The sequence below is a fragment of the Doryrhamphus excisus genome, chromosome 10, assembly GCF_030265055.1.
Source record: "Doryrhamphus excisus isolate RoL2022-K1 chromosome 10, RoL_Dexc_1.0, whole genome shotgun sequence".
NCBI classification, from domain to species: domain Eukaryota; kingdom Metazoa; phylum Chordata; class Actinopteri; order Syngnathiformes; family Syngnathidae; genus Doryrhamphus; species Doryrhamphus excisus.
Window position 1 is genome coordinate 18,237,721 of NC_080475.1, and position 21,707 is coordinate 18,259,427.

Below are 21,707 nucleotides of genomic sequence, written 5' to 3' on the forward strand. Positions count from 1 at the left end.
GGCATTGTATAGACTACATAACAGTTGCTGTGAGTATTATTATTATTATCATGGTAACATCATTTATAGGCAGACAACATGAGGGGTGGGTGATGTCGGGCATCTAGGTGAAGCTCTGGGAAGGGCGGGAGTGTGCTGTGGCCTCGTAAAGTGGACCCTGCCTTGTCTGGCCTTCCCTGGCTACTGGGGGTGTGAGTCTGGGTCTCGGGTGCTTCAGCACACTTGCGCGGCTTGCTGCTCTCTGGCTGGGCTGGGGCCTCAATGGCCGCAGATGGCGCTTGGGGCGCCCGGGCTTGGTGGGTGCTTCTTATGGGAGCATTCCGTGTGGCCTCACAATAATGAGGTAAATGATGGTTGGACATCGGGTGTCACGTTGACCACATGCCACAGGTAACATGTCGGTGGCACGAAGAAGAGGTCTGTTGGATAACAGAACAAACAATCCACCCAAATGTAGGCCCGCCCAGGGATCACACATAATTGTGGGTCCAGCCAAAATGGCTTCTTATTGGAGGGCAGCGGGGTGTGCGGGGACTGCTGGGGTGCTGGGCACTCGGTGGGTGCACTCAGGGGCTAGGGGGGTCGGGGCCAGGTGGGTTGACTGGCGGGGTTGGTAGTGTGCTTCAGCAATGCTCTGGGGTTTTGCTGGGGTGTCCGATGTTCCCACTCTTCTTTTGTTGTTTGTCTTATGTAAGATTCTGTGATTATATGTGTGAAAAAAAAACAAACAAAAAAAAAACCTTACTGAATTGGTAACTGCTATGGCGTGGAGAAGGGGTAGGATTTAATAAGCTTTGCTTCTTCCTGCTCCTTTTCAGACATGTGTAGTAATGAGGTGTTGTGTGTATGCATGTATGTATATGTATGTATATATGTGTGTATGTATATGTGTATGTATATATATATATACGTATATATATATATATAAATAGATATTGTAAGTGTATATGTGAGAAAGAATAATGTAACATAGTATGCATGTCTGAAATAAATTAAGAAAGAAAGAAAGAAAGAAAGAAGAATGTGGGAGGAAACTGGAGTAACCAGAGAGAACATGCAAACGCCACACAGAGATGGCAGAGTGGAATTGAACCCAGCTCCTAGCTGTGAGGTCTGCGCGTTAACCACTCGACCGCCGTGCAGCCCCTAGGGCTATTTTTATGGAGGTCAATTAATCTAGAAAAATAATTGTTTTTTGCCCCAACAAGAGCCTGTTTGTATTTGGTCAGACTATCTCCCCATGCCTGATGGAAGACATCAGGTTTAGTTGCACGCCATTTGCGCTCCAATCTCCGTCATTACTGTTTCAGCCTTTGAGTTTCATCCATAAACCAAGGAGTAAGTCTTTGGGGATGAGACTTATATCTTAAAGGTGCTACGGTATCAAGAGCATTACATAACACATTGTTAAAATCATTTCTAAGATTGTCTACAGGACCCGTATGCGAGGAAAAGGAGGAACCTGCTGAGGGCAGTAGCTCAGTGCAGTAACAGTTGAAGAACTCATATTAGGACTGCTAGAGTACTGATTCCGTTCAGAGTGATGTCATTGGGTTAAGACTTCAAATGTTATGAAATAATGGTCAGACATAACGCTTGTATAAGGAAGTACCATTACATTGGATGTCGTAATGCCCCCAGTTAAGACCACATCTAAGGTATTTCCATTAATCCAGGTCGGGTCATGTACTAATTGAACAAAACCAAAAGTATCAATTATTGTCTGAAAAGCCACACTAAGGGACTGATAAACACAGACGGGGACCCTTCCTTGCTTCGTTATTGTCGTCATCTGTTAGTTATTATCTGTTAGCTTACAGTGGCTTACGTAAGGGTTCAGTCTTTGTTCTCTCTTATTTATAGAAGTTCTCCCTCAGTGCCCAGTCAAGGATAAGACACCAGACGAGCCTATATGACGGAGTGGCTGGAAAAGCGGAAAAAAAGGCACATCTGATGCTGGAGAGGCAGATGCATGAGTATCTCCATCAGGGTGGAGCTGATGCTGTGTGCTCGTCTTGCTGTTGTTGCGTCAATCTTATGAAGGAAATGGGTGTTGAGGCAGCACAGAAAATGCCAGCTGTGAAGCTCTTAGGCTGATGGTAACCACTGGGGGGAGGGGGGGTTCCACCTTCTCACAGTGGCAGGGGGAGCGCTGGCGGGAGAATCATGTCTGACTCCAGCGCTACAGGACTGATCTGCAACAAGGTATGTTGTGATGCCGCTGTCGTCGTTGCATCTGGTCGCATGTAGTCTCGCCCCGTCTGCCTTCTTTCCCTTCCCTTCTTGCTGGTATCCGATGTCTATTCTATCTCACTTACTTTGCCAGCATATCGCCACTTCTTCTTCCCTCGCCTCACTCGCTCTTCTTAGTCGTGCTGCAAGCAAACTCACCAGCTGAGCTCGGATTTGCAGCGGATGCTCTGCTTTGAACTCGTACCTCACTGGGCGTCCCATCTGTTGACTATAAGGGCTTTTCACTGTTTCACTCTCATTTTCTTACGGTGGTCAAGCAGTTTTCACAGGAGAGTTTTTTCAGTTGCACTCATGCTGCATTTCAGCTAAGCGGAATATTCACCAGTCACAGCATGAGGTACACCTGCTTTGACTGAGAGCTGCACCATTTGCATTTATTATTACTGTTTTTTATGTTATTAACGTCAACTTTGGGAGTGGAGTCGGCGTCTTCTACCCGTGCTTGTGTAGGTCCTCTTTGGGTACCTTGTCCGATGATCTAAAAGCTGGAGAGTCTAAATTGTCGGTTTTCGTGTGGGTGGTGTCTGTCTCTTAGGTGTCAGTCATAGCTGTGTGACTGGCAGGATCATGTGACACTTCGCAGGATAGTAAACAATCGGATGGATGAGCTTGTCACAATTTAAAAACAAAAATAAAGAAGAGATCTTTTTGTTACAATAGAATTGTTGTCGTTTTGGTCGTCCTTCCCACATGTTGTTACACACTGTAAGTGCAAAGAGGAACTCTTGACTAAAAATAGTCAAGTATGTACATATGTAGGTATACATGTATAATAGGTATGTACATATGTATGACTTTATTGCTGACTAGTAATAGTTGCATCTCCACTCAAACGTGCAGGGAATAACCACTTGGCCAACGACCATTTCTGATGTTTTGGTGCTTCATCCTGAGCTTTCTCAAGTGTTCTATACCCTAAAGTATTCACAAGTTTGGGGGACATCCCACAACCTAGCCAAGCCAATATAACCCCCCAAATATAATCACATCAGTTTTGTCTGGCATTAATAATATCTTGTTGATTTTCTTTATTTATATCATTTGACAGCAAAACATGAGCATGTTTAATTGTTCAGTAATGTAAACCCCTCCTGCCCAATACTTTGTATTACCCAACCCACTATCTCTCTCTAATGTTCATTATTTGCTGTATGTTTGGCATGGATGGAGAGAGCAGAACCGCAGAAATTTAAAAAGAGCACTAAAAGGCAGACAGACAACAGTTTTTCATTCTCGGTCGACACTTAACCCTAATAAAACAATCCTGACAAAAAAGAGGTAAATACTAAAGACGAGCCAGTTACTCTGTATCGGTTAAGAATAATGCATTTTTGCCGGATACGAATGTGAAACGACTACATTTCGCCATTATCCGTATTTGTGTTTAAAGAAAATGCTCATTATGTATTCACTGTTAACGCTCTGCGATTGGCCAGTCACACACAGCCACCGCTCCTCCCGAGACGGACTCTGCAAGCGGCAACCTCAGCGGTGCAATTGGGAATTTGAAAATGGCTCGGCATTTGTCATAATGCCTCCACTTTATTAGGTTTTCTTCTGCTCGCCTCTATTTTGGTTTATATCTAAAGTTATTTGGTAATCTTGTTCCGTAACATGTGCGGTGCACAGCGCTGTGCAGTTGCATTGACTGGCCACAACATTAGGTACACTTGCACAATTTGCACAAGGGCGGCATCAAGCATCCTGCATGTATGGCTAACATAATCGTGATAAAATACAGTGGTATGAAAAAGTTTGGGGCACCCCTGGTAATGTTCAAGATGTTCCTTTGTAAATGATTGTAAATGGTTTTTGGGATCATCCATTCCAGGTAAATATATCATATAGAAGACCAACACAGGGATAGATGAGAAGGGAAATGAACTTTATAGGATTTACAGAAAGTCTACAATCATTATTTAAACTAAAGTAGGCAGGTGGATACATTTGGGCACCCTTGTTGTTTTATTGATTAGAATACCTTTAACACTAATTATTGGTACACAACATTAGTTTGGTAAGCTCATTGACCCTTGACCTGCATACACAGGTGAAGCCAATCATAGAAAGGGTATTTAAGATGGCCAAAGGCAAGTTGCCAGGGGAAGGATACAAAAGCTAGCTCAGAGATTTCAGCTGTCAGGTTCCATTCTGAGGAACATAGTGAGGACATGGAAGACCACAGGAACAGTTCTAGTTAAGGCCCGGAGTGGCAGGCCAGATAAGGAGGATGGTGAGAACAGTCAAAGTCAACCCCCAGACCAGCTACAAAGACTATGGATGAACGAGTACATCTGTATCTGTATCTGTATCTGTATCTGTATCTGTATCAGTATCGGTACCTGTATCTGTACCTGTACCTGTACCTGTACCTGTATCTGTACCTGTACCTGTACCTGTACCTGTACCTGTACCTGTACCTGTACCTGTACCTGTACCTCTCCCTGTCCCTGTTCACCAATCTGAAAGATCAAATAGCGCTGGGAATTTGGAGTAAGTATGTTTTCCTGCGAGAACCTAGCATCCTGTCCACTCCTTGATCAGTCAATAAAACTCTTGCTGATTGGCCCTTGTCTGGGGAGCAGCCATGAAAATTTGACATTTGTCAACCGACTGGGATCACATCACAATTGGCAAGCCAGTGTGTCACTTGGTTGGACAGAAACTCACAATCATCGACTTGTTGCGCTGGTTCAAGGGAAATGAATGACTAGATTGGACGTATGTCACCTCCGGTGTGTGGCGCCCATCAATGATATGTAGCCCTGGTTCAAGCCCTCGTTCAAGCCCACTTTGATCCACTCTGAAAAAAATGACAACTTTTCAGAACGTGTTGAGTGCTTGTGTTGACAATGTCTTTCAGCGTTTTGTGTTGTTTCTCGCCAGATATGAAGTATAAACGTAAAGCCAGAGAAAACAAAGGCATGTGTCCATGCAGACGTAAAAACTCAGATGTTTCTTTTTGCGGGGGATTCTATTGAGGGGTAGTTTACCGCCTTGGGGAAGAAGACCTGTCTGTCACATCCCAATCAAAGCAGGAAGCCAAACACATCATCCAATTCAGCCAGGATGCGAAGCCAAAACAAAGAGGCCGAAGAGCCGTGGGTTGCCGACCTCTGCACAAAGGAGATGTGTAGTCCCGTTATATTTTATTAGTATGTCAGATCTCGGCTAATTCCCTGCTGCCTTTCTGTTTGCCATGAGCCAAACTAATAGTATAGAACACACGTTTATCACATGTTTATTGTTGTTGTACAATGAATCATCTTAGCAGCTCTGTCATATTATAAATATTATACTATATAAACACTGGAAATACATGTTTTCATTATCGCTCATTGTAAACCATGCATTCTCTCTTAGGGTTCAGCCAATTCCTACACAAGTCGACCCTCTGACTCCGACCTGTCCCTGGAGGAGGACCAGGAGGCGTCTCGGCGTGAAGCCGAGCGCCAGGCTCAGCTGCAGCTAGAGAGGGCCAAGGTGAGAACTCGAGAATCAGAGGTCAAAGCTTTCACCAGCAATTAGTCAGGGTCAGCCAATTGGGTTTTAGATTCAAAAGTCAAATCAAAACCAGGGTATTAGCGTATTTGCTATATATTTGCTATCTGTTCTTTCAACAGTCCAAACCAGTGGCATTTGCAGTGAAAACAAATGTTAGTTACTGCGGGGCCCTGGATGAAGATTGTCCGGTCCAAGGTGCAGCCATTAATTTTGAAACCAAAGACTTTCTGCACATAAAAGAGGTGAGAGGTCATTTTCTATCTTTACTATCTTGCCATCTTTGGTACCAAAGGTTTGGCATGCCTCCTGTGATACCTCACAGCTCATGAGTTTTCGGAGACATTAAAAGCAGATTGTGCATTGTGCTCATGCAGAAATACAACAATGATTGGTGGATTGGTCGACTGGTGAAGGAGGGGGCAGACATCACTTTCATCCCGAGCCCTGTCAAACTGGAGGCCATCAGGATAAAACAAGAGCAGAAAGCTGCAGCGAGGTTAGAGTTCACGTGTTGATGCCGTGCCTTTTAGCCTGCTGTCGTTTGGCCGCTGTTGTCCAACAGCCACATTTCCACCATAGCTGTCAATGAAGGTTTGATGAACGACTTCTTAGCTTGTGTCTCTCCACTTTGCAAGTCATTTCCTTGAATTGCCATCTGAAGGAATTTGCCCATGATGACACTTTGATGTCTCTCTGCAGGAAAGGGGGGAATGCGTCATCCGGGGGATGGAGATCCACGCCTCCATCTGCAGGTAGGCCCTGAGGGTCAGCGTCCCAAGTGGGAGCTGTCCCATCCTGTGACCATACGTTCACAGTAAATTGACTTTTATGGTTGCTTCATTTTTGCTCAGCATGAAATGAATGTTTCCATGTTAAGGCACTAATATATAACACAACTTTTGTAACTAACAATTTTACTCCTGGTGAGCTTCCATCATTCTTGTGTGATGTTTGCTCTTTTTGTTCTCAAAGCCAAACAGAAGCAGAAACAGGTACGTTTTGTAATAAAATCCGTCCATTGTCTATACCGCTCATTAGGGTCACGTGGGTATGCTGGAGCCTATCCCAGCTGTCTTCGGGTGAGAGGCGGGGTACACCCTGGACTGGTGGCCAGCCAATCACAGGGCACATATAGACAAACAACCATTCACACTCACATTCATACCTATGGACAATATGGAGTGGCCAATGAAGCTAGCATGTTTTTGGAATGTGGGAGGAAACCGGAGTACCCGGAGAAAAACCACACATGCACGGAGATTCTATCCCTGGTCTTGCCGATTTCCAGACTGTGTGGCCAGCATGCTAAACACTCGTCCACCGGGCGGCCCCAGCATGTTTTGTAATAACCAATGCATTTCCCGTCTGACAGATCATACTATTCAGTTTGATGTGTTAGTCAGGACTCATCATTTCTCTTTGTAGACTGAACATGTTCCTCCGTACGATGTGGTTCCTTCTATGCGGCCCGTGGTGCTGGTTGGACCTTCGCTGAAAGGCTATGAGGTGAGGAAAACCATCTGTAGTCATTTCCAAGTTACATTCTCGTTTTGTTATATGGTAAGTGACATCATACATTTTCAACCAACAATTATAACTATACTTATACTATAATTATACTATCTTGTTGCAGAAAAAAGCAGGTAGATGACGACTTGTTTTTGCGGATATGGAGCATTTCTTTGCATTCTTTCTTTTCTTTTGTGTCTGAATCCGTACTATTCTGCCCTCCCTGAATGTTGGTACAAGACAAGATGTTGACACAAGTTGAGGTTGTTTAGTGATTGCCTCCAAATGTTGGTCAAAAGTGACGATGAAATTGTGCAACACAAGATAAAACACATTCAAATACACATGCAATATGTCCAAACAGCAATATAGGACAGGATAATATTCTTTGAAAAATGCAACGCAGCTCTACAGAATAAAGTTAGTGAGTTTTCCGCTAACTTGATGCTAATACAGTGGGAAACCCCACTGTATTACTGACGGGATTAGCATTTGCATTAGCAGAATTAGCATTTGCAATTCTAATGACTGTAAAACGTTGCAACAAGAGATTTTACCAAAACAGACATGCATATTTTTAATGAGAGGCATATATTTCTGAAGTTATGACCGCTGGCTTCTCGCTACTATGCTACGGACACCCGCAACTCACAAACAAGTGACGTAACAAACTTTAAGAAACATGTTTGCCAGGAGAGGGCAGCACATGTACAATTATTAGTAATGTCTGTTTCTTCTTGGTCTTATTTTCCACCATCCAAACAATGTGCATGAAATGTCTGATTAATCTCCTGATGGAATAAATAGCCAACACATATGTACATACTGTATGAGTCACGCCTTGCACGTGAACATAGCCCTAATTATCTACCTCACAATGACATACAGTCTTGTAGCATTCAGTGCTACAATGCTAGTCTATGACAAGATATGATGTATGCAGGCATCAGCAGGAGTTGCAGTAATTCACCTTAAAATGCATCCATATGATGAAGTGGGATTTAGATCAGAGAACAGGTTCTTGCAACATTTTCTCTCCTCTGACTGCCAAGCCATTAGGTGTGTGTGTGTGTGTGTGTGTGTAGATGTGTGTGTATCTAAAAATATATATTTGTACGCATTGTTCTGGTTTGGCAGTGTTCGTTGTGAATGCTCCAGTAGTGAACGCCAGCCCCCGTTCTTCATCTCAGATGTGTCTTTATTGCACATCATTACTGTCGTGCTTTTTTTTCTTTCCCTTACTCAGCCCCCCTCCCCCCTTCTCTCTCCCTGTTTAACTATGGTCGAGCAACGTCCGGCTTCAAGCCATCCATTTTTCAGGACTTTGCAAAAATAGACAGCATTCATTTCATTTATCATGCACACGCACACACACGTACACACACACACACACCATCTGTGTCTCTGTCATCAAGGACGTGTTTTTCTTTTTCTTCCTCTTACTGCATGAGGATGATGCCATTTAAAAAAAGCTATATTTCTGCTAAAGCACTACAAATCCAAGTTATTGGTTAGTTTATAATGCACTGATAATGCCCTCGTCCCCCCCAAAAAAGGGTGACACCTGGATTGGACTAACCAAATTGGTAAGCCCTCTATTGGATGGTGCATGTGATTTTAGGGATGCTAAAAGCTAACATCATATGTCATATGGTATGTCCAAAACCAACCACTGCCATCACGAGTGGACAAAAGAGTGAAGTATGTTTCTGTTGTTCTTGTCTCTCTTTGTATTCTCTGTATTATCCCCTCTTGTCCCCACACTCCATTTAAAAAAAGCTATACTTCCTGTGTTCTCTTTTTTCTCCTTTTCTATCCCCTCCTGCTCCTCTCGCCACTCCAAATTTGCATAATAACAAAACATCAAATAAAGCCAAATAATACTCCCTTTAACAGGAAATGTTTAGCTTACACTTTTCCCCTGCAGAGGAAATCTATTTACCATGTAATAGCGTTTAGCTCAATGATACTATCTGCCCCTATTGTCTGGACCATAGCATAGGATAATATAGAAAACAGGCCCAAACCGACCACCAAGCACCAGTAATCATCCCTTCGGAGGCTCTTACCTTCTTGTTGAGTTGAGTCCAGGTGATGACCTTTTTTGGGCCAGGTAGTGTGAGCACCCAGTTTTGGAAGAGGCCATAAACATTTTGGTCCACCATAAGAGAGGAAAAGAATCTGAATCTGCTAACTTCTATTTTTGTGTTTGCTAGGTCACAGATATGATGCAGAAAGCTTTGTTTGACTTCCTGAAGCACAGGTTTGATGGCAGGTAATTTCATTTCCAGATTTCGTTATTTGTAAATAAGACACGATGTCTGGGTTGAACGCACTTAACAACAACAAAACAGACACAAAGAGTTGAAGCAAATATTTTTGAACCCCTAACTGAGCTACTCAAAATCAGCTGCCATGCTACTGGTAGCCCACAAGCTACAGTCCGTGTGTGAGACCCCTGCTGTGGGACTTGATGTACAGTATTTGCAGTATTTATAGCCACAGAATTATAGTCCCGGTTTGTTGCCTCCTGAAACACCTCCTTCGCCTGTAGGATCTCCATTACACGGGTGACCGCTGACCTGTCACTGGCAAAGCGTTCTGTTCTCAACAAGAAGACCATCATGGAGAGGTCCAACATGCGCTCCAGTCTTGGTAAGTGATGACAACGTCGTTGATCTCTTCTTGTTGAGTTTTCTTTCAACCATTGAATAATAAGAACTGGTAAGAATAGATGCTGCATCTTGTTTGACGAGTATGTTTCCATGCTTTGCTCTCAGCTGAGGTACAGAGTGAGATAGAAAGGATCTTCGAGCTCGCCAAATCCCTCCAGCTGGTCGTCCTGGATGCAGACACCATCAATCACCCGGCACAGCTCCTCAAAACGTCGCTGGCCCCCATCATTGTCTACGTCAAAGTGTCATCTCCCAAAGTAAAGCACCAACCTAACTCACTTACTTTGAACGCAGTACTTAGTTAGTACTTAGTACTTAGTTGGAGTTGTTATTGTTGTTATTATGTTACATCTTACCCGAGATAATCTAGTCATGCACAGAAAAGCAATGATGTCATGGCATTGGTGGAAGATTCTACTACTTTTTTTGCGTAATAAGAAACATTAAGCAGACCCAGAACAAAACAGAATAACACAGCAAGTATAACAAAATAAAAGCAGGAAACCGGAGCTAAGACGTAATGGTAATGGTAATGGTTTTATTTCATTTGAACATGCATCAGATTCCAATTGAGTGCATCCCATAATCAGTTCCCAGTTCCACATGTCCAAAAGGAGTAGGAAGAAGCAAAGCTTATTAAATCCTACCCCTCCATCTGGTACTTTTACAATCAGTAACTTACATTTGTTCACTTCCTGCTTTCCATGATACAGTTTAAGGTTTTTTTTATTGTATTTTTTTATTTTACATTTTTTTATTTTTGGTCCCGTACCGAAGTAGGAGGTGATATGACCATCCAATGACATAATGGGTACCATAGTAAGTGTCAATATAGTGATATATATAGCACATCATGACTGGTTCAAGACTCTTCATCCTTGGATTTAGCAAACATCAACTGCTTGTATTGTTTCTTGAATTGGCTCATCGTTGTGCATTGTTTGAGGTCCTTACTCAATCCATTCCATAGTTTGATTCCACATACTGAAATGCTATGGCTTTTTAACGTAGTCCTAGCATAGAAGTGTTTCAAATGTACTTCTTCCCTGAGATCATATTTCTCCTCTCTTGTAGAGAAGTATTGGATGACATTTTTAGCTAATTGGTTATTTTTAGCCTTATGCTTTATTTTAGCTGTTTGAAGATTAACTATATCAGCAAGTTGAAGTATTTGTGATTTTAGAAATAAGGAGTTAGTATGTTCTCTGTAGGCGGCATTATGAATTATCCTTACTGACCTTTTTTGCAGTACATGTAGCGAGTGAAGTGAACGTGAAAAGTAAAAGTAAGTTAAAAGTAAAAGTGAAATAGAGCATTGGGTTTTTTTTCATGAATAGACAATTAGAATGGAAATCAGAATAGTCTGGAAAACCTATGGAATTTGATCAAATCTGTCGGAACCCTGCTCACACAATTTAGTGTTGATGGCTGTCCGTCACCATTAACTATGCTTTTGATCAGCTTTATTGTGCTCTGTGTGATCAGGTTCTGCAGAGGCTGATTAAATCTCGAGGGAAGTCACAGAGCAAACACCTCAACGTGCAGATGATGGCCGGGGACAAGCTTGCACAGTGTCCGCCTGTACGTTACTTCACTCTCAACACCTCAGTCATACATTCGTGATACAGTCATTACGGAACAAGAAAGTGAAGTTCACAATGCTCGTTTGACCAAGGACTTCCAAGGACAGGGAAGATAACATCACTCTTTTGGACTTTTTGGACCATCCCGCATTTAAATCCCATAGAGAACATTTGGGGATGGATGGCAAGGGAAGTTTATAAAAATGGCCATCAGTTCCAGACAGTTGATGTTCTTGGTGAAGCCATCTTCACCACTTGGAGCAATGTTCCCAAAAGCCTCCTGGAAACACTCCCATCAAGTATGTCCAAATGCATTTTTGAAGTGATTAACAGTAACAGTGGAGCTTCTCATTACTGAGTCCTACTGATACATTTTTTATGGTTCTGGATTGGAGAGTTTTTTTGTAACTTTCTGAGCAATGGTCTTAAACCTTTGAGGAGCTAAGAAATAGCCTATTTAAGTTTAATTGTTTTCACTAAATTCCCTTTTCCAAGACTGGTTCAAGACTCTTCATCCTTGTATTTAGCAAACATCAACTGCTTGTATTGTTTCTTGAATTGGCTCATCGTTGTGCATTGTTTGAGGTCCTTACTCAATCCATTCCATAGTTTGATTCCACATACTGAAATGCTATGGCTTTTTAACGTAGTCCTAGCATAGAAGTGTTTCAAATGTACTTCTTCCCTGAGATCATATTTCTCCTCTCTTGTAGAGAAGTATTGGATGACATTTTTAGCTAATTGGTTGTTTTCAGCCTTATGCATTATTTTAGCTGTTTCAAGATGAACTATATCTGCAAGTTTAAGTATTTGTGATTTTAGAAATAAGGAGTTAGTATGTTCTCTGTAGGCGGCATTATGAATTATCCTTACTGACCTTTAAGATGTTATTCAGGTCTGTATGTCCACTGCAGGCTTACTGCGAAGCAACTAAAAATACGTTTACAACAGATTATTTACTATTAATGTTCATCCGCTACACCCCACTTCTTTATGCAACACGTCATGTGGAACACATGCAAACCTCACTCGCTTGGCCTTTAGAGCTGCGCTTAACGTTGGCTTGATGTCCTGTGTTTGAACCCTCACACGGGCAGTGTGACGGGTTACACAACTCAAGACAACTAGTGGACATGCACCGTTGAATGAATCTGCCAAACATTGTATTGCTCAAAAGGGTCGTAATAGACTTTTTAATTTAAAGGAAGGAATCTTTAATGCAATGATCCCATTTTTGACACAGGAAATGTTTGATGTCATCCTGGATGAGAACCAGCTGGAAGATGCATGTGAACACCTGGCGGAGTATCTGGACATTTATTGGCGTGCGACACACCTTCCTTGTTCTGCCCCCGTCAACCCTAAAAACGACCAAAGCGTCATCACCCCTCCTTCTGCTAACTCCAGCCAACAGGTAATATATGCTTTCAGACTGCTGTTGTTATGTAGCTTTAACAGATTATTGACATTTCAAATATGCATCTTTTATAGTTTTCTGAGACTCAAGAATTGATAGAGTGATCCTTTTCTTTCACACGGTGAGATAAGACGTCTTCATCTCACTATTCTAACATTTGAAAGTACAGACCATTCATTTTGTTATCTTCTCAGGAAGCTTATATTGTTTGCCGGAGTTTGCACGGCACAGGCACAAAGGCGCCACCGGTGGGCAGCAACTGCAACAGCTCTTATCTCCATCATCGAGTCTGAAGGAAATGCTATGCAGTGAAAAGGTTGAAACAAAAAAAACCGGATGAGGGACCATTTACATCATCATCGTGCCATCATTCAGAGCACCACGGGCCCATTGCTGCCACCCCCCCCACACACACACCCAATGCCACGGGACTACTCAGGGTACTCAGCTAAATGAACACAATACAGTAGCGAAGACACTACATGCACCTCCTACAATGCTTGCCACTGAAAGTCATGCCTTCCCGCCCCCCCTTCACTTTGAAAGCTGAGCCAGCCCCCATTTCCGACCCAGAGGTGGCCAACCTTGGCGCAAGCAAGGTGATTCAGCACTTATGTTCATCAAATGACGTGCTTTAAAGGTCAGCCTGTGTTAGCATGCTCCACTGTAGCAAAGTTGTCACATACTGTATGAAACTGGCCAGCAGAAGGTTACCAGGGTTCATTCCTGTTAGCGACACACAGTACTTCTCTATGCCTTCCATTTCTACAGCTCGACACCAAGCTGACATTCCACTTCAACTAAGTGCTTCCTGGAAAAGGCACACACGTTTCTAGTTGTCACAGTGAAGCAGTTGCTTTTATTCCTTCGTCATATTCTGTAGCCCTTTTTTTGACACGTTGGTTTATAAAGTCTTATATCAGGCTCATATCTTGACAAATATACTTAGTAGCTGATTATATATGTTTGTGCACACTGTGATGCATGATGCATGCATAAAACCGCTGGCTTTAAAGGGGACCTATTATGCTCATTTTCGGCCCTTTGTATTGTGATGTGGACTCCTATAGCGCAGCTACACACAATACACAGAAAGTTTTCTAGATCTTCCAGATTCTGCACTATTCCAGCTGTATTTCCTTGGATTTCCAAAAAGGTCTGTTTTAATTTATTCCACCCACTGCCCAACACCGGGCACGCCCACTCCGCTGTGATTGGCCACACTCCCATGCCCAACGGACTCTCGGACTACTGCCGAAGCCCACTTTATAATTCTAGTTGATAATAAATGAATGAAACCTTTGGAGAGCTACTTGAATAGAGTGGTAACGTGGGCAACGCTGGTGCCGTGGAGCTCAGGAGAAGCCAGTCATGAGGGTGCTGCCTTCACCTCGCTTGCCCAGGGAGGAGCACTCATTGTCAGACGCACTTTGTCAGAAGCACAGTTGGTGCCATGGAGCTCAGGAGAACCGGAACATGAAGATGCTGCGTCCGCCTTGCCTGCCCAAGGAGGAGCACTCATTGTCGGACACACTTTGTCAGAGGCCCCGCTGGTGCCGTGGAGCTCAGAAGCTGGGCGTGAGTTAGTAAGTGCATGTTTAAAAACCTCAGGTAGACCCACCTATTGTGGTGAAAAAGGCTATTAGCAACTCCAGACATCAGTGAGCTTGTAATTTGCATGCATGCAGGTAAGACGCTCCCTGTATACTCACTCTGTAATGCTATACAGACAACCGCTTAGTTACACTAAATATTTATTTAGAACATTTATACGGAAAGTGGAATAATTCATTCTTTCTTTGACAACTACCCAGCCATCCATTTTCCTTCGCTTATGGGTCCGGGAAGCCCTGGCGACCCGGCTCCACCAGGAGTTCACCAGCCAGGCCAGCTGTGAGACATAATCCCTCCAGCATGTCCTAGGTCTGCCCCGGGGCCTTCTCCCAGCTGGGCATGCCCGGATCACCTCACCAAGGAGGCATCCGGACTAGATGCCCGAGCCAACTCGACTGGCTCCGCTCGATGTGAAGGAGAAGCAGTTCTACTCTGAGCCCCTCCCGAATGGCTGAGCTCCCCACCCTATCTCTTAGGGTGAGTCCAGCTACCCTACGGAGGAAACTCATTTTGACTCTTTTATCCACGATCTCGTTCTTTCGGTCACGACCCAAAGCTCATGACCTTAGGTGAGGGTGGGAACATAGATCCACCGGTAAATTGAGAGCTTTGCCTCCCGGCTACAAGAAGGTCTGGTACAGCGACATTATTACTGCAGATGCTCCACCGATCCCCCTGTGGACCTCACGCGCCAACCTTTCCGGATTCGTCAACAAGACCCCGAGATATTTGAACTCCTCCACCAGGGGCAGGGCTTCATTCCCAACGCAGAAGGTGCAATCCACAACTATATTCATTTATTTTGTACACATTATTATGACTTGAAATATGCATTATATCATCACAAATATAAAAAACATAATGAAATGTAATCCAATATGTAGCAATAGTCAGGTTTCTACTCATCACTGTACTGATTAGAATTAGATACTGTAAATTTGTTCACTATCTTTCTGTACAACCTGCTGTGGTATATTTGATTTATTTCAGGTTTCTCTACCACTTGGGAATGACGGTATTTAAAATCAGAAGTCATGAGACTGTAAAACCCTTTTACAGTATAAACATATCAGTGAATTTATCAAAAGTTTGTATTTTAACTTCTTTTTTGCCGTTGTATTGCCTTGGCCTTGGCTTTGGCCTTGGCCTTGGCCTCGGCCAACAGTATATTTTAGTAAACACATCCATGAAAGCATCCGGTACCATCATGTAAAACCAACTAACTGACAGACAGTGATTACTGTAAATAATAAATAATCTAAATGCATGATATCATTGTATTGCTGTTGCATTCCAAAGGGCTTTACAAGACCATGCTCATGGCAGCCTACTTAACCAATCACGTATTATCAAAGCTTCAGTGTACATATTGTATGTTTACTCTGCAGATATTCTTATGATGATTATACTGTAAATGTTATTGTCAAGCTGCATTTAATGCAGAGAAGTCACAGCATAAATCTATAACGGACAGCACAGAATGCATGCATTTATGTACTATGTACTCTTTTTTAGAATGTATTGCAAATGTGTAATACTTTCTACTAACATCTGCATTCATTAGTTTCTGTTCACAAGACAGGGACCACCATACATTCAATCAGTGAAACTAAAGTATACATAATGCTCTCTTGAAAAAATGGCACACGCTCTAAAAACCCAAAGCACATTTTCTTAAATGTCCTGTATGCAATACTGTATATCTAACATTGCCCAGGCAAAAGCTGAGACTATCACCATACCTGCTCAGGTATACTGGAGTATATGTTTGCACTACTTGTCCTTTTACTGTCTGCTTTATGATGCAATAAATACAGCACACATTCCGCTGTCTGATCTCATGTCCCTGACGCTTGACTGCCAAGTCTGCAAGATAAATGACAAATGCAGCTCTTTCTGATATACATCTATACAAGGTGTATCTTTGTCAATAATGCATTTGGACAAAAAGAAGTCAAAATTACACATTGAAGGGGATTTTTTTTTTTTTTTTGGTGCTGTGATTGATTGTGTGGCAACTACACGAGCTATGTCGTGATTGTTTTAATATATTAATACACACTGGCTCAATTCAAAAGCCTCTATCCAAGCTATTAAAAGCAGGCATATTCAAATCTAGCTGGCCAGGTTTTGATAAATATGGCTCTGGCTAAGGTCCATAGAGAGTTGGGGAGAGGGTTCATAAGAGGGGGGAAAAACAGTGGCACATTGTGGGACGCACAAGTCCATGAGGACAAAGCTCTTTATTTAACAGTAGAAACTCAGGATGAGCTTGTCAAGCCAATGGAAAAAGGAGGTCATTACTTCCTATGACCTAGTTACTGTGATTGTCTTGTCTATTTTATAGCTACCTTGTGTGTTTTAAGTTGCTGTGTGATGAATTTAGAATTTTCTGTAAGATGACACCGTGAGTCAGACTGTTTTATTGAGTAATAACCTCCTGCAGTTTCCAATGGTTCGACAAGATCGAGTTAATTTCTACAATACAATAAAAGAAAGCACTCCTACATGGAAAGGGCCGCATAATAAAAGCGCTACAACTTGATAAAACGTGGACAACAGCACATCGCTAATCAAACTGCATGAGGATCCCTCAGATGTCAGGTGAGTCGTTGATGGCAAGTTAGCAGTTATCTAACATTGTAGTTAGCTAGCTACAAACTAGAGAATGAATGAGCTACATCCGACCTGCTAATGCTGCCAGAGCAGGTAGTAGCTTTTTTCATTTCATTTATTCTCCATCAATTTTGTCTGTGTAGTCACTGGAATTGTTAGGTGGACTTGTGGTGGCTTGAGGGTGGAATTGAACTCGGGCCTCCTCGTTGTGAGGCCTGCGCGCTAACCACTCGGCCGGTCTTCAATCGTGTTTGTGACACACTTGAGGTAAGCACCCTGCAGAAAATGACTTATGCGATTAAAATTAGTAAAAAGAACAATAATAAATGCAGTCAATTACATATCAATCTTTATAAAGTCATTTGGTTTTAAATTAACCCACTAGTGTTATCCTCTATAGTGCCAGCACAATTCATATTTTTTGTTTCATCAGGGAAGTTTAATTGTTGGATTTTAAGCATAATTGGTCATTATTTTCAATATTGCAAGTTGGTAAAAAAAAATCTGCCTTGGTTATAATTTGTGTACTGAGTATGTGCAGCAGACTTCTAGTAGTAACCAGATGTGCAAAAGTCAAATTTGAGTCTAATTTATTGTTGATTTATCATTACTCACACAAATTGTCCAGAAAGATTTGATATTCTAACTACATCCTACAGTAAGCCAGATATGCAAAATGACTGCTAGTAAGCATATAGCCCAGTCACTACTGTCCAAAATGTCAGCTCACACATACAAATGATATGCTGATCGTCCTGTGTGAGATTGGTCTATATTGTAACATTTTCAATAATTATTGTTAATGACAACTGAACATGTAATTACTTAAGATTAAGATTAAGATATGCCTTTATTCGTCCCTCAGTGGGGAAATTTGTATTGCAAGGGCTTCAATAGCAACATCTCGTCAAAATCCCATTTAATGAGATGATCAAGGTCCATGCTGATTATTCTAACTTTTTTTGTCAGCCTGTGATACATGAAGACACTTATACAAGCACAGAAGATGATGAGTGGGCGAAGATAAGATAAGATAAGATATGCCTTTATTCGTCCCTCAGTGGGGAAATTTGCCTTGCACAGCAGCAAGAGTACAGAATCAGTTAAGCAGTACAAAATACACAATATAGAAAAATAAACAATATAAACAACCCAAGTATTAACAAAATCAACAGTTTTTCCAGAGTTATATACAAATACAGTATGCAGATAATATGAAACGAGATGAGATATATGACCAGTCTATACACTATGAGATCTTGCTAGTGAGTTAATATGAGACATTATAGAAATACTTCACATAGAACTTAATATATTGCATTTAGAGCTTTAATATTGCACGTGGAGGTTGATCAGATATTGCACAGAGAATGGAGTCTGGAGTAACTATACTGAATATGAAAAACAAAGTATTGCACAGATGTACATAGTGGTGTAGAAGTCTATTGAGAGCAGTGCTGGTTGTACAGGTTGACAGCTGCAGGAAGAAAGGACCTGCAATATCGCTCCTTCACACACTTGGGGTGAAGCAGTCTATCGCTGAAGGAGGATGATGTATTTGTCCAAGCCACAGCAAATTCTCAGGTTTCAGACAGAAAAACCCACAGGGAGTCCAAACCCGCTCAACCCACCCCTCACCCTACAAGTGGCCAGACCCTGGAGTTCATGTTGTTGTTCATGGAGGTCCTCCACCTTGTCTCCTTTCAAGAATATTGTTGACCTGCTTAAGAGAGGGACCTGATGCATGCTGTCCTGTGCTCGAGGAGGTCGCAGACGTTGATCTCTACAGTAAATGAAAAAAGGTTTGTTGCCTGATTTGATCATTTTATAACAGGGCAGATGAAAACAGGGTGGTAGCCAGTCCCTGGAGGGACTACTTGCAGGATTGCTGAAGGTGAATAATAACTGCTCTGGAATTGGTTCTAGCCTGATGTATCTTTTCAGCCTTTGAATTTGTGCTTAAACGTGACTGAACCATGGGCACAACATGATTTGAATTTGTGTATCCAGCAAAGAGTTTTGTCTTCTGTCCTTGTTTTTGAGTTTTTGAATTTAATTCATTTATTTATCTTTCAGAAGAGGAAGGCCCAACAAAGCTCGGAGACATCTTGGCATTTGCAAGAGGATCCAATGTGGCACCCCATATTGGATTTTATCCAGAACCATCGCTAGGATTCCAGAGAGGGAGATCCTCAACAGAAAACACATTTATCAACTGTCTCAAAATACCTCTCCATAAGTCCTATGATGATTTCAAAAGAAACATGGACTTTGCAATCCAAAACGCTCAGTTGTTCATGTTCAAAACCGTGCTGTGCCACACACCTGTTCGGGTGTCATTTCTGTATTAGCACTTTATTTGTACAGGAATATAACAATATAACAACAATATAAAATATTCTTGAAACCGTTTGAGTGTTAAAGGCTTTATTGCATTAGGACTGAAATTAAAATTTGGTATCAGAACATTTTTCATTATTACCTGCACCACATCTCAAAATGATTGCACAAATTTGAAATTGAAAATTGTTTAATTGTATGTGTGGAGTAAAATCTTGGCACCTAAAGAATCAGAGATTCCGCTTGTAAAATATTTGAGAGAAAACTACATATGTGCGTACCTTTATTCCATTGTCACTGATATAATGTATTCATAGTTTAGTCAGATAAAATCTTTGCAGAGACTGAAAGCCAACCATTGGGTGAAAAGCTACTTAGCTGACAGAAAACAATACTTAAAGCAAGGAGAACATACATTGGCAAGTTTAAATATTATGTGTGGAATACCCCAGGGTCAATACCGTGACCAAAACTGTTCAACTTGTACATCAATGACATCTCCAAAGTCACAAAAGACTTAAAGCTGGTATTATTTGTGGATGATACCATTGCTTTTAGTTTCGGAGGAAACACAGAAGAAATCATTAGAAAGGTCAGAGAAGAAATGGTATGGCTCCACAGCTCAGGGAAGTGTCGGCTACTGGCTTCTGTTGGATAGCCTGGATGCAGGGCACAACTGGAACAAAAAAGTCATATATTTCCTCGATACGAGTCATTGCACACGGCTGAAAAAGTAAAAGTCCAAATGCAAGTAGAATCAACAGATGTGCCTCCATATTTAAAGGACCATACTATGTTCAAGCCGTTCCAACCTGGTGTGGAGGGGGAGGAATAATACAAATAGCAATAGCCTCCTCAGTTTGTCTACCACTGGCCATTGTTGCTCTCCATTAATTTTCCTGATTCTTCATTATTAAATTGAGAATCTGCACTGACTATGGCTTCCTGTGAGTTTCAAGATAAAATACACTCAAACATTCTAAAACTCAAATTTAGCAAGCAAGTGAGGTGGTTTGTTCTTAGGGATTGTAAATGTACCCAAAATAATGAACAATGAGTCCTTGTCTCTTAAGGATGAAGTTTTTATAGGAAAACCTGTACAAATGTATAAATATTCATGGATCTGACCTTTGATACAATCAATCATGACATCCTAATAACTAAATTAGAAAGGTACAGAATAAGAGGATTAGTTCTGAACTGGGTCAAAAGCTACTACAAAAGCAAGACGTAAAGCTAGGAGAATACACAAGTTCATATATTACGTTTGGAGTACCCCAGGGGTCAATACTGGGACCAAAACTGTTCAACTTGTACATCAATGACATCTGCAAAGTTATGAGAGACTTAAAGTTGGTATTATTTGTGGGTTAGGGTTAGACACTTTTTTGCCATTTTAATTTAATTGTATTGTTATTTTATTGTGTATCAAATGTTTTAATGTTGATTTTTATGGAAAGCACTTTGGTCACCTTGTGTGTTGTAAAGGGCTCTACAAATAAAAGTTGATTGAGTTGATTGATTGATTGATTGCCGAGTGGTGACATGCCTGGAAGGTCCCCCCAGGTGTGCCTGATTACCAATCAGGTGGAGCCTCCATATAGGAGGCAGACTGCTCTCTATCTCTCTCATGCTACTCTTCTACAAACATCGCTGTGTGGCTGACCAAGTGGCGGTGACGCCATTTTGTATTAGCTATCTTTGTTCACTGGTTTCTTTTACATCCTGGTGTTGAGGACCACTTTTTGTTCCGTCCTCAGTTTTTGTGGGGGTTGTCTTACCCTGGAATTAAATACATGGAAATGTACTTTAACCTACCAGTGTGCTACCTTTGCCTTGGCTGATATTTTCTTTTACACTTTTGTTACGTTCCATCTTGCCCTTGACACCTTTGAGACGTAACATTGCTGAAACATGAAGTGATGTTGATGGACGTGTAGCACAACAACGGGCCTCAGGATCTCATCATGGCATTTGTGTGCATTCACAATGCCATCAATAAAATGCACCTCTGTGGTCCATTACAGATTCCTGCCCACTCAGGCAGGTCAGAGGATAGTGAGAACTATTAGAAGAGTGCAGGGAGAAACGGGAACAGCAGGGTGTAGTGAATCCTGCAACCAGCAGGAGGAGCTGTGAGATATATTGTGAGCAGATACGGAAGAGGGGGGAGGTGGTGAAATTCTGTTCATTCAT

General features: G+C 41.9%; 1 protein-coding gene across 2 annotated transcripts; it reads left to right on the forward strand.

Moving 5' to 3' along the window:
* Positions 1-1,417: 1,417 nt before the first annotated feature.
* LOC131137265 (voltage-dependent L-type calcium channel subunit beta-3-like) lies at positions 1,418-16,378 on the forward strand. 2 transcript variants are annotated; one of them, XR_009131873.1, is made up of 15 exons: positions 1,418-2,205; positions 5,617-5,736; positions 5,877-5,999; positions 6,132-6,253; positions 6,457-6,509; positions 6,730-6,749; positions 7,183-7,263; positions 9,483-9,541; positions 9,821-9,921; positions 10,047-10,198; positions 11,427-11,522; positions 12,768-12,938; positions 13,016-13,062; positions 13,136-13,257; positions 14,756-16,378. XR_009131873.1 is itself a non-coding variant. In XM_058084987.1 (14 exons), exons 1-13 carry the CDS (start codon positions 2,167-2,169, stop codon positions 13,043-13,045), a joined length of 1,167 nt encoding a protein of 388 aa, XP_057940970.1. In that variant the 5' UTR covers positions 1,419-2,166; the 3' UTR covers positions 13,046-13,062; positions 13,136-16,378. The 2 variants fall into 2 exon arrangements, 1 of the variants encoding a protein (XP_057940970.1); XM_058084987.1 differs by having other exon boundaries at positions 1,419-2,205; positions 13,136-16,378.
* Positions 16,379-21,707: the final 5,329 nt, after the last annotated feature.